Source organism: Eutrigla gurnardus, assembly GCF_963514095.1.
Source record: "Eutrigla gurnardus genome assembly, chromosome: 14".
Classification (NCBI taxonomy): domain Eukaryota; kingdom Metazoa; phylum Chordata; class Actinopteri; order Perciformes; family Triglidae; genus Eutrigla; species Eutrigla gurnardus.
Genome location: NC_139937.1, coordinates 10304644 through 10317453, shown reverse-complemented (window position 1 = coordinate 10317453; position 12810 = coordinate 10304644). Strand labels below are relative to the sequence as shown.

Genomic DNA, 12810 nt, shown 5'->3' with positions numbered 1-12810 from the left:
TTTCAAAACCAAATACAAAAGTACAGCAGTTCCCTAACACCTCATGCTGAGTCTGATGGGTTTGCATTTTTTCATGTTTTTCAGAACCCAAGCATAATGTAAAAATCAATTACACGGGATTCATTGCACGTGTTTGAAGCTTGAATCAATTCTGGAGATGCATACTGCACCAGTTTGCCCAAGGCTAGAGGTTTTCAGAACTAACAATCTCTTTGTGTTAAGTGAGCTTCTGCAGACCTTGTTAAAGAGGTGGCAGTGTCTTGCAAATAATACCCAGGATATGTTTGAGGATATCGGTGTATTTTCAGGTTTGAACCAGTTTATAGTACAATAAAAATAAACAATTTTTTGAAGTTGAATTAATCTATTAAACCACAATTCTGAAGATAAAGTTACTTCCATCATCTATTTAGAATTGAGATCATATGTTTCTTTATAACAGTATGAACTATTATGATCACTTCTTTGTCGCATATGTTACTGATTGCTCATTTTTTGTACCAATTTTGTATTGTGCTTATTAGTAAGTCAGTCATTTATTAACCACATTATATACAATATGGTTACTGCTACCTTTTATTTCTCCAACACTTTATACTTGATGTATTTTTTCTAGGTGAACTTTTTTAGAGAAAAAGCAACATCATCACCAAGCTGCAATATACTTAACTGTGTTAAGGCCTGCAATAAAGTGTGTCAAGATGGGAATATTTGAAGAATCCATCAGATTTTACCAGATCATTCTGGCAGCTTTGGGCTCCGCAGCTGTGGTTTAGGGAAACAGATTAGGGAAACGCAGCAGGATTTTTGACTGATATCAGTAAGTAATCTGCTCTGTGGTCTTACTCTGTTTGAGCTACGGTTTCAGCTTGACAGCTGTCTTCCATATGATATGGAACTGTGTGTGTGTGTGTGTGTTCTCTTGTGCACTCCTTGACTCCCTGTACTTTGCATGGCCATGTGTGCTTATGTGTGTGTTTGTCCTTCAGGTTCACTTGCGACAGCTTGCAGAGATCCAGGTATTCCCATGAATGGTAGTCGCAACGGGGAAGGGCGGGAGCCCGGTGACTCTGTGACCTTCTCTTGTGATCCGGGATATGAATTGCAGGGGGAGAGCAGAATCACCTGCATCCAAGTGGAAAATAGATACTACTGGCAACCCAGCCCTCCAAGCTGCATCGGTGAGAAAGTGGGAGATGGTGCGAGTTATAAGGAAGTAAGAAACGCAAGAGATGTGTGGAAGAGACAGAGAGAAGTGTATAGATTGAAGGGGAGAGGGAGAAGAGGAGGGAGTTATAGGGGTAAAAGAGAGATGGAGAGAAAGAGGGTGTGAGTCTATTAGCTGGCTGTAGCAGAGACTATAATTCTCTCTCACTGATGTCTTAAGAATATGTGCAGGATAAACAAGACTTCAGATATGTTTGAGTCCGTGCCAACTCTTATGTGGACAAATCCACTTCAGTAGCCAGTCAAAGAGTGAGTGCTCTACAGTCTCCCAACACATTGTCTTATTAGAGCTTAACAGCTCATTACTTAACAATGCAATTAGAAATAATTACACTAAGTAGGTCCAAAGAAACCTAGATGTCGCTGCCAGAGGCCTGAGGCTGTTTCCTGGCCAGGAAAGAGCTAGGCATTTTTAAGTTTTGCTACGCAATCACAAGATCTGATGACAATATGACAGATAGCAGGTTTCTGAGTGAAAACTGGATGTAAATGTCAGCTTTCCCTTTACAACTTACTTTAAATGTTACCACGCCAAATAACAGCAGCATACTCATCAGCCTGTTACTAAGACTTCTTCATAGACAACCGTGACAGCTGGCAGTCTAAACATCAAACTCGACAAATGACAAGTGGAGCATTTTGTGAGGCTTTACAATTTAATCAAAGAGTATTCTTTGACATGCTGAGGCACAACATGCCATTCAAATAATTTAGTCTCACTAAATCCAAGAGCAGAAATGTCCATATGCCTTAATTGATTGTTTTCTTTATATCTTGTTAGTTTCATATATATCTAAATCCCAATGAAATCCAGGAGTCACATATCATTAAACAGTAGAAACCATTATCAAGATAATTCCATGCCAAACGAGAAGCAATACGTACAAATTTAGGTAAAAGTTTGTGGCACTTGTTTATTGGAAGAGTTGCATCTTAATAAATAGTACAATAATAGCGTGTGTGTGTGTGTGTGTGTGTCTGTGTGTGGGACCACTTGGGGAGACAAACTTTGTTTTGTGCATGTGTGCAGTGCTGACCTGTTAAATTAATTGGAAACTGTACCAGAAAATCAAGACAAGTGTCAGGAAAATAGCTCTTGTGATCATAGTGTGTGTGGGAAGTTGATCGCATAGTCTTTCTAAGGCCCTGGCTTTTGGCCTGACACTTGCAGTACTTCATGGTTGTTGCTGATGAAGGTCGACAAAGTTCATAGAATTTGAGTCAATTATATTTAATGACCTACGTGTGCAGTCCTTACCATCTCAAACTGAATTCAGCTTTGCCATAGATGATTGCAGCAGGTCACATTTGAAGACTTTCTTCGTGACAACTGTGGGCACTTTCTCATCCATGTCTCCTTCCTTTTTTATTTATTTTTTATTTCTCAAGCTCCTTGTGGTGGAAATGTGACTGGATCTTCAGGATTCATCCTTTCTCCCAACTACCCGAACCCCTACCCACATAGCAAAGACTGTGACTGGCTCATTGCTGTCCACACCGACTATGTCATTTCCTTGGCTTTCATCAGGTAATATGAAGCTACAATCCATTTTCTTTTTTTACTTTTAGTCAAAACATTCAACAAAATGACAGTCGACACTAATGGATTTGTGGTCACACTGGATGTCTAAATAGCCAGTTGAAATGTTAAAACAGGCAGATATAATCACAGTTGCATGATTTAAATGAATGAAATAAAAACACAGGGGTTTGATACATTCCGCATACGTGTGGATCAAATATATTTAATTTGAAGCAATTATTATTATTTTTTTAATCCTGGAATATAATAATAATATTATTTCTACAGGAAATGAACAGCATCTCCAATAAAATCTACCCTCGACAGTGAAAAGCAGTTGCCCTTTGAGTATATGGTCCAGTAGCTTACAAGATGAAGCTTTCCCTAAACCTGTGGGATGTTTGTAACCTGACTGAAACAGAATGGAGTCAGTTCTTAGTGGCTGCACAGCAGCTCAGGTTGTGCCATGGAATTGCTTGTTTTCTGCAGTGGAACCAGCTATAACATCATAGTATTGAGCAAAGTTGGCCATGTGTGTTAAGCAGAGGCCCTGAATTTGAGTCCAGGTGTGTTGGGAGATAGGAGGGGGGGGGGGGAGTACAAAGAAGGCAGGCATTCCTGCCACTTTCTGGAATTGTGGTGAAACAAGATTTCTGGATGAATACTGTATATTGCTGGCAGAGCTGTAATATGAGTGCAACACATTTTCTAGGTTGAATGATACTCAGACCATACGCTTTACATTATTAATTGCAATCTAAATATGTAGCAGCAATACTGGCAGAGCAGACTCACAGATGGGCCTGAGGGCCCTTTCATGGGCTATGTTGCTCTTGACTGAATATTATTTTTAAAGTCATTTCTTGACGGCTGGAGAAGGAGAGATATGCACATTTACTCTTTCTGCGCTCCCACTCACTTTCCTTCTTCAGGTCAAGGAGAGGAATTGACCATGTTTTTTTCTTTCAACTTTGTCCTCCAAAACAAACATCTAATAGAGTTAGCACAATGCTGCAGTCTCCCTTGGGAAAGGCAAATGAAAGGATGGAGTTATGATTTTGAATTAGAGTCGCCTTGATCCAACTCAAATGCAATTATCTCCAAGCTATTTACATTTTTGTCATAAACCACGCTCATTATTTTGAAAACAAATGCTCCCCTCTCTTACTGCAGCATGTGATTTGATATACAGCGCTACAATAGGAAAAGATCTTTTCACACTGCATTGCCATTGCCGTCTGGGAAGATTTTGTGCCGGCGCAGTGTCAAAACAATTTAATCTCTTCTCACCTCTTGGGGGAGATATCTCTTTTTTTTTATCTCTTTGTCTGGAGATGCAAAACAAATCACTTGGCATGACTTTCTTCTAGCAGTGTGGCGCACACTCTTATTTTGAAATCCTAATGCATTCTAAATCTCACACACAATCTGTACAATCTGGTGGTTACGGTTTGGCGAAATAATGACTGTTTTATCTCATTTTTGTGTTTCTTTCACTCGTCACAGCTTCAGTATTGAGCCCAACTATGATTTCTTGTATATCTACGATGGGCCAGACAGCAGCGCTCATCTGATTGGCAGTTTCCAAGACAGTAAACTTCCTGAGAAGATTGAGAGCACTTCCAACTTCATGTACTTGGCATTTCGCAGCGATGGCTCAGTGAGCTACACTGGCTTTCATTTGGAATACAAAGGTACTCTGAAGTCTTATGCAAGTGGGATTTTACACAGAATGTGTATGTATTACAGCAGGGGATTTAGTTGGGTATATACATATATGAATCAGCAAATAACATCTTTGAAATGAAAAGCTGTACACAACTACTTTTTTCTAATGTTGATGCCAGCTGTGAGAAAAGCCTTTGACTCACCCTTGTACATTTCCACCATGTTTACATTTTTAAGTTATGTAATGTTTAATCAAACGCACCCATGCAGCCTGTCTAAGTATTTATATCCATTAATTAGAAACTCCTCTCGTTTAGACACTTTCTAAAAGCTTTGTTCTTTTGATTGGCAGCAAAACTACGGGAGGCGTGTTTTGATCCGGGGAATGTGATGAATGGCTCTAGAATGGGTACTGACTACAAGCTGGGATCCATGGTAACATTTCATTGTGAAGCTGGTTACCTGCTGCAGGGCTACTCCACTCTGACATGTGTCATGGGCAACAGCAAGAGACCGGAGTGGGACAGAGGCAAGCCAAGCTGTCAAGGTGAGAGGGGAGACTTCTACATTAACACAAGACCTAAATAGCAGAGAACTGAGCGCCAGCTGTTTGCTCAATATTTGATATTGTGTGAGCAGGACTGGGCTGTGCAGAAGTGAGATGAAGCAGGGTGTACATTACAAGAACAGCAAACACAAGTTTGTATGTAGAGTACTTTCAGTCATGTTTGAGGAAAAGAAATGGACACACTACGTCAGAACTTACTTTCAGAGATATCAATATCATATATGTTCTAATTGTCTCTAGTCTGGTGTGGTCATTACACAAATGAACAGGTACAGGGAGGGATTTATACAGTGTAGATATTATATGTTATGACATAAATATTGTGTTCACGTTTTGAAACCACTGGTCCTATCCCAGTACACACCCAGCTGCCAAATGGTTTACATCACCTGAACCCTATCAGTCTAATCAAGCAAATTTTGTATTTTTAAATGTTTTTATTTAACCGTTATCTAAGATAATCAGATGAGTTCATGACTATCTTTTGCAATGTAGGCTCCTGTTAAAAATGGAAGGGTAACAGTTTCATCACATAAACAAACAGATAACAGACTTAAAACAAAACTGCAAAGTAAAAAACAACAAAAAAACAACAACATAATATTAAAGAGACTACAGACTTCAAATAAACCAGCACATTGCATCAAGGAATCAAAGAATGTTCAGTCTGTGTTAGGGCAAGTACATTCAGTGCTAAAATATCCTTAAATCTATTTTTGATATTTTGCATGATTATGAAATATTCTTGTTTAAGCTGTCTGGAGCTTAGACTAAGACGAGTATCCAAAAACAGTGTGGGTTCTAGGAATGACGCATAATGTGTCTGTAAGACTGGAGGTTGCAGCTCCTGATAGTGAACACTGAAAACATAGAGGAGGATGTCGTTTGTGTAATATGGTCTTATACAGAAAAATGTACTACTGTTCATTTCTACAGTTGTAGGAATGATGATGAAGATGAATATATGCATGCATATATACAATATCACCACAATCAAATACTAAAAGGACTGTCACTTGAATGTATTTTTTCCTTGCAGCAAAAGAAAAACGGTATTTAATCCTGTGTTACTTTCTTCTCAAGACACTTATGATATGTTTAAGTTAAGACTCATTCAACCACCTGCCGAAGTGCCCTTGGGCAAGATACTGAACCCCAAATTGCTCCCAAAAGCAGTGCCATCGGTGTTCAAGTGTGTGTGAACACTTAGATTAGATCCTGATGAGTAGTTTGGCACCTTGTACGGCAGCCTCTGCAACTGTGTATGGGTATGTGTGTGAATGTGCGAATGTTGACATAAACTGCAGAGCACTTCAAGTGGTTTGAAAGGCGGAGACTAGAAAGGCGCTATATAAATGCAAGCCCATTTACCTCTCACCATTTACCATCATTTTGGTTTTGTCAAAATTCAGTACGAGTCTCAATTCACTCGGATACCTCTAAAGTGTGTGTGTGTGTGTGTGTGTGTGTGTGTTTGCATACAATGAATTGGTTGAACTGGTTGCAACACAGACTTCATATATATTGCAAAAAACCTAGGAATTGATATAGACCATTATGGGACACCATTGTGGATATTTAAAAAGATAAAAAATAAACCATCAGCGGTGACACATGTTTTTTTGAAAACCAGACTGTAGGTAATAGAGTGACAGAATTACAAAAAAAAAATTCAGCACAGTAAACACAGAGGACAAACTAACAGTAGTTGCAGCAACCTCCTGAAGTGTTTAAAAATTGTAAATTTTCTAGTTGTTGCAATTTTATAGTTTCACAGTTTCACAGTGGCGCAAAGAACATAATCAGACAAATATTGTTTATTATTCACAGCCAAAACTACAGTGTGAGTGTTCAATATTGTCATTTTCTGGAGTGGGGCACAGGGGCACCCACTCTCACACCAGGGATCTATTCATTACTTTAACAGTTGGCACCTGTGTAACTGAACAGCCCAGGGGCTATGTGCTTTACCAAAGGGTCCATCAGCATCTTTCTATTTAGTATTTTCACTTTGAGACTAAATTTGAACTGATGACTTAACAGTCTACAAGCTAAATCTAATGGCTTCAGCTGCCCCGACATATGGTCAGCTCCTGTCCCTTCACATTATTAAGCAATTAACTGAAGTTGAACGTTTTTCCCAAAGAAGCAGCTTACTAAGACTGATTCCTGTGGTATAATTAGTTTTTTGTGTATGTGTCTATATACACAGTGGTTTACGTTTCAGACTACAGTTTCCATACATAACTAGAGCATGACCAATACATTTGAGGGGTTACATAATGATATTAGCTAATCACAGATAAATCTTTATAGGCATATACGGTATACTAACCAATTAGAAACAAGAAATTGCAGTACAGATATGCTACAGATATGTTTCAGTACTCAACAGATAGCTTGGTTCTTTGATAACCAAATTCAAGGGATCACATTATACAGATCAGCGGTGGTTAGACTCTAATCGTAACCCTGATCAGTTACAATTTGTCATATTTTACATTTACATTGAATCCATTGTCTGGACACATTTTAGCGTCTCACCTAATACATTCAGCAGATTAGATTAGGTTCCATTAGCTCCCCTTCCTGTCCAAATGCAGTAGATTACAGGGCTGGGTCAATATCCTTCAAATGTAAAAGCATTTCAATCTCTTTATTTGCAGCTGTCGTAATGCTGGCAGTTAAGTTTTTCAAAAGGCTGCGTATATACAACAGGGTGTTGGTGGAATCTAGATGTTGAAGATAATTGGAGTTCTCCTGAAACCTATTACATGACATCTTAAATGGCAACTTGAGTCAAACATAGAACACAAAATGATATGCAGGTTTCACAGTGTCCCCATTTCTCCTTAGCACAACGTGTCCTGTCATAATGGAACAGTGGAATCATATGTTGAGAATCCCTTCCTTGCCGTCGTGCTGCTCATACCTGCTGTGGATTGACAGTACAGCGTGTCCTCCTTCCCACCAGTAGCATTCTCAAATTGCTCAGCCACCAAGACACAATGGCTTCCACTCCTTAATCTTTAATCAAGACTCTCTCTTGCCTCATCATACAGTTTATGATTGATTGTGTGCATCTTGCGACCCAACAACCAACTGCAGATGCTGATGTGCTGATACATCTTTCTACATTAGCGCCTCTGTTCCCTTTTGTTCATCCTCTCCTGTGCGGCTCTATGAAACGGCAGTGACATGTGCATTGTCTGAGCCATAGGGGGCTCAGAGCAGGTGCTGTCAGCTTCCCTCCGACAAATATGTCCATGTTTGTTTACAGTGGAGGCTCCCCCACCTGATGGCTCGGTCCGTGAGATATGAGGCAGCTATGTTAGAGGGCCTCTAGGGCAAATTACAGTAGGTATCATAAACAGCTTAAGATAGGACTCTGGGATGGGCCCTAGGTGCAGAACAGACCATAGCTTCGATGTGGAATATTGTCAGTTTAAAATGTGCCTTCACTATGATTATGGTGCAAGTAAAGCCCTATTCACTTTGGGAATAGTATTACATGGGGACCTCCTGTGATTTAGAAATTACCCCCTGGCCTCTGTGTCTCATGCGGAGGGTTCGCATGGGAGAAGCGAATATATATTTTTCACTTGAATTTACTGACATTCCTCCAGATATGATTGAAAATATCAAGGCCTGTGTAACATCCGTTTCCTGTATACTGCTTTCATTTTTCTTGAGCGGCAAGAGGCTCCCGCAAGAAATAACACTTTAGGTGTTTGTATTGAGTCTGTTGAAAAATGTTCCTTACAGCATGCTGCCATGCATGTCATCCATCTTATAATCTTTCAAGATGTTGCTCTTTTGATGGATTGAGCTTGATCTATCTGTATAAGGCTCTCCACGTTGTGTAGCGAGATGAGCCTCCTGAATTTTACCCAAAATGCTGTCAAAACATTAATTTATAACGCAGCCGCCATCATTTTTAACCAGGAAAGAGGCGCGGAGGGGAAAAAAACATGGTTAAAAAAAACCCCAAAAGACCCAGAATTACTGAAATGCCGATTTGCATGGGATTTGTTTTTTCAGAAAATATGGTAGGTAATTTGCGCTGGAATTTTTACTTTACAAATGACAGACATGGCTGATTTGCAAGGGATTAACATCACAGACGTCCTCCGCAATTATTATAAATTATAAGAGGTCCTCGGGTAATGCTAGTCCCGTGCGAATAGGGCTTAAGCCTCTAAGTATGCAAGGGTATGATTTTTGTTTCGACTTTAAACTATTGACTCCAGATGATGGTCCCCTTGAAGATGGGGTTTTCATACCTTCTGGTAGCTCTACTCCCACAAACTGCATACAAATATGAATAGATAATCGATTAAAATTGTAAGTACTTCTTCAGCAACTTCAAAACAAGACAAAACAGGACTTGAAATCCATGTACTGCAAGTATCTTTCAGTCGAAACGTTTCTCAAACATGCTGCTGGGCAAGATGTGCTGATTTAAAGTCCAGGCATGTGGAACATTTGTGATTGTGTGTTTTGTTGATTGATGGTGTTTTTACCAATTTTGAAAGCAAAAAGTACTTTTGCTTGCTGGGTTTTTCCTTTTTAGTTTTTAACCCTGTAAACACAACTCAGACGTCCTTTTCTGTCCTTTTACAGCTTTCTTTCCCTTTGAAATGTCCCCAAAGTGTATCAAGTGTCAAATTATTTGCCAAAATTATATTTGTCAGCAGCTGAAAGTTTCAAAGGTGACTTTTCATCTCATTGTGTGATATGAACTGCTTACCTGTGCACTTGTGCCAGTAAAAATGGATTTGCTGATTTGTATTTTATTGCCTAATTTCCCAAGGTATTGTAAGCTGCTTGTTTCACATTTGTTAACTGTGTTTCTCTGTTGCTTTCCTTCCTGCCCCCACAGCTCCCTGTGGAGGTCACTTCACAGGTTCAGAGGGAACTGTGCTGTCCCCAAACTACCCGCATAATTACACCAGAGGCCAGAGCTGTGTCTATGACATCTTCGTTCCTGGGGACTTTGGTAAGCATTTCCAGCCTTATTTCCACAGAGTTGCAGAAAATTGTTACATATAGTCCCTTAAATTGCTGCTTACAGCCATATGGAATGTCTCCAGAAACGTTTTTGCTTCAAACGTGAAGTGAGAGGAGGAGGCTAAGAGACATAATTGTCTGTGTTTTCTGTGAGTTTTCTGTTAACGATGAGGATAGAGGATAGTTTATGTAAGAGAAGAGAGAAGTGGATGCTTACTCTCAAAGCTGGTCATGGGTGATAGAGTACTACCAAACAGAATGTTTAATTAATTTCTCTGTAGCGCTTAATTTGTCTTTCATGCCTTTCAGTGTTTTGTAAGTTTGGATCGGTATCTTTGATGGTTCCAGCAATTGACACTCAGGATTAATGCTTGTCTGCTGCATGGTTAATATTCAGTACCTGTGTAATTGCTTCATATCTGACAACTGAATTGACAGTCAGGCAAGTGATTACACTATGAATAGACAAAGGTCAGTGAAGGCCACCGTTTTTCCTCTCCACTGCAATTCCATTTAATCAATACATACTATTCCATGCCATACCAGCAGCCTGTTGGGGGACTGCTGCCAGCTGTTTACCGTCACTATGTATGACATGACACCACCTGAAGAATAGCAGTGTTTGGGCTTTTGCAAGATGCGTTAAAGCCGAATAGGATCAGAGAAACAAAAATTGATTGTGTTGAAGTATTGGAGAAGAAGGTCAAGCAGCGGAGGGCTGTGGAAAATAGATGGAGCAAGCAAATTCACAGGTTTATCCAAGCGCCTCTGTATATACATAATTCAACAAAGATCTCCAGAAAACCTTGATGTGCTTCTGCTCAATATTCCATGTTAGTCATGAAGAGCTGCAGAAATTGTAGGCAGGGGTTTTTATTCTGTAAAGCCCTCTGCTTATGAAACAGATTAATCCCCTGTGTGATGATCCAGCCTGACAGTTTACATCCTCTGTTGCCATCTCCCACTGCTCATAGAGTCCAGGAACCCACATGTCTTTTGTGTTTTTAATTTGTATTTATTTTTTTATAGACATTGCATATAAATGCAGCCTTTGCTTAAACTGCCTGCAAAAGCTTAATGGAGTGAGCAAGTTGCCAAGCAACATTCCCACCTGGGCCTGCAAATTTATTCCAGGGACTGCAGGCACAGAGGCTATTGAAAAGTCCCACTGATTATGAACAAGACTGTTGTGGCGTGGCTTAAGGGAAATATATTTTGAGTACACTAACAAAGAAACAGGGATTCACAGCATGGGGAGAACAAATTTGAAATATCAATTCTAGCTATGATGTAACAAGAAATCCTCAATTATCTAAAGCATGCATCCCTCATTTCACTAGTAATATATTTATCTTTGATACAAAAGCTTAGCACCAACATCATATTGGGAGAGTGAAAAACAAGCCTTGCACAGTTTTTTTTTTTTTTGCTGTTTTGTGAAATTGGAGCCTGATTCCATACATGTTCAGCAGTGACCATACCATGGACTTCCATTCAAAGTAAGCTGTAAGCAATGTCACTGTTTGTGTCTGTGTTTTTTTATTATTCCTATTTGACTACTTTCCCTATCCATAGTCCCTTTTAGACGGCCTTTTCGTTGCGGGAGTATTCCGCCGTTATTCCGCCCCGCCGTTATTCCGCCCCGCCGTTAGTGGCGGAAAGGCGCCTCTGAGACGTCAACGGAGGTAGTTAAAGAGCCGCATCAGAGCGAGACGAGTCGATACGGCGTGCTATCTAAACGCTCCGAATACCCGAGGTGGAAAAACCGTGACGTAGTGAAGGCGCGTTACCAGGGCAACACGCCGCCAGCGGATTTAACAAGCTCAAAAGCATAGACCCGAAGAAGATAAAACGCCAGTAGTTGCTTGTACAAGGCCGCCGTTATACGCATCGACATGTTTATGATGCACTTCAACTTCGCTTGCGGTTAAAGAGTCGTGTAAATATGTGAGACGAGCAAAAGTTCATGTTTCGTAGTTGTCTTGATGCATCGAGCTAATCAGATATCCGAAGCTCATTGAGCGAGGCCGCGCTGTGGGACGTCTCACTCGTTCCACAAAGCCACGGTGCTATCTAAACACAGACACCCTTGTGGCGTTGCGTTTCTATCTGGTTCGCGGCATATTTTGACTCGCCATTACGGCGGAATCATCTGTGTAAAAGAGCTTATGACAAACACCTAATGTTTTACTTCAGTATCACCAACACCAACCAGTGCAGTCCACACAGTTTTACTTCTTTTCGTTACATTATTTTACTTAATCATGTGAGCTAAGTTACTTAAAAATAAGGACAAGTAATGAATGTAGAGCCCATCATTTTAGTGTTTTTAACCTCCAGATGAAACCATATGGACGGCAGAGGAATTCTGTTTTCTCTGCAGGAGCTTGGCAGCTGAGTGCCCAAAGGCGATATGATAGCAGAAATCACATTTCATTGTCTAGTATACAGGTAATTGAAATTTATAAGCTCCTAGGGTATAGTAACAGACGTGTGCCCTCGTCTGTCCCTTATATGACCGATAGCACACCATATGCCTGTGAGACATTATGTCAACCTGGTTGAACTGGCAGGAAAAGGTCAGTGGGAAATAACATGTCTGACTTTGTCCCACTGCCCTGAGGGTTTTACACCTGGGTTGATGGAGGGGGTCGTATTATGTGGATGTATATCTTTTGCTGTCAAGTTGTAGCTGCAGTCCTTGGTATTATTACATGTATTGTAAAATGAGTACTCAAATTTCGTTGCAACTGAACAGGTTTTGAGTAGTAAGCAGTACATTTATTGAAATATGTTAATCATGTGCTCTTAATGG

At 40.1% G+C, this 12810-nt stretch overlaps 1 protein-coding gene across 3 annotated transcripts in view; it reads left to right on the top strand.

Annotated features, from left to right (window-relative positions):
• LOC311024300 (CUB and sushi domain-containing protein 3-like) overlaps positions 1–12810 on the top strand; it is a 192417-nt gene that overhangs the window by 86157 nt on the left and 93450 nt on the right. For all 3 annotated transcript variants that reach the window (XM_084026640.1, XM_084026641.1, XM_084026639.1), the window contains exons 27-31: positions 990–1181; positions 2617–2755; positions 4256–4443; positions 4770–4964; positions 9868–9984. In XM_084026640.1, the coding sequence (XP_083882766.1) occupies positions 990–1181; positions 2617–2755; positions 4256–4443; positions 4770–4964; positions 9868–9984 (831 nt within the window). The remainder of the gene's footprint in view (positions 1–989; positions 1182–2616; positions 2756–4255; positions 4444–4769; positions 4965–9867; positions 9985–12810) is intronic.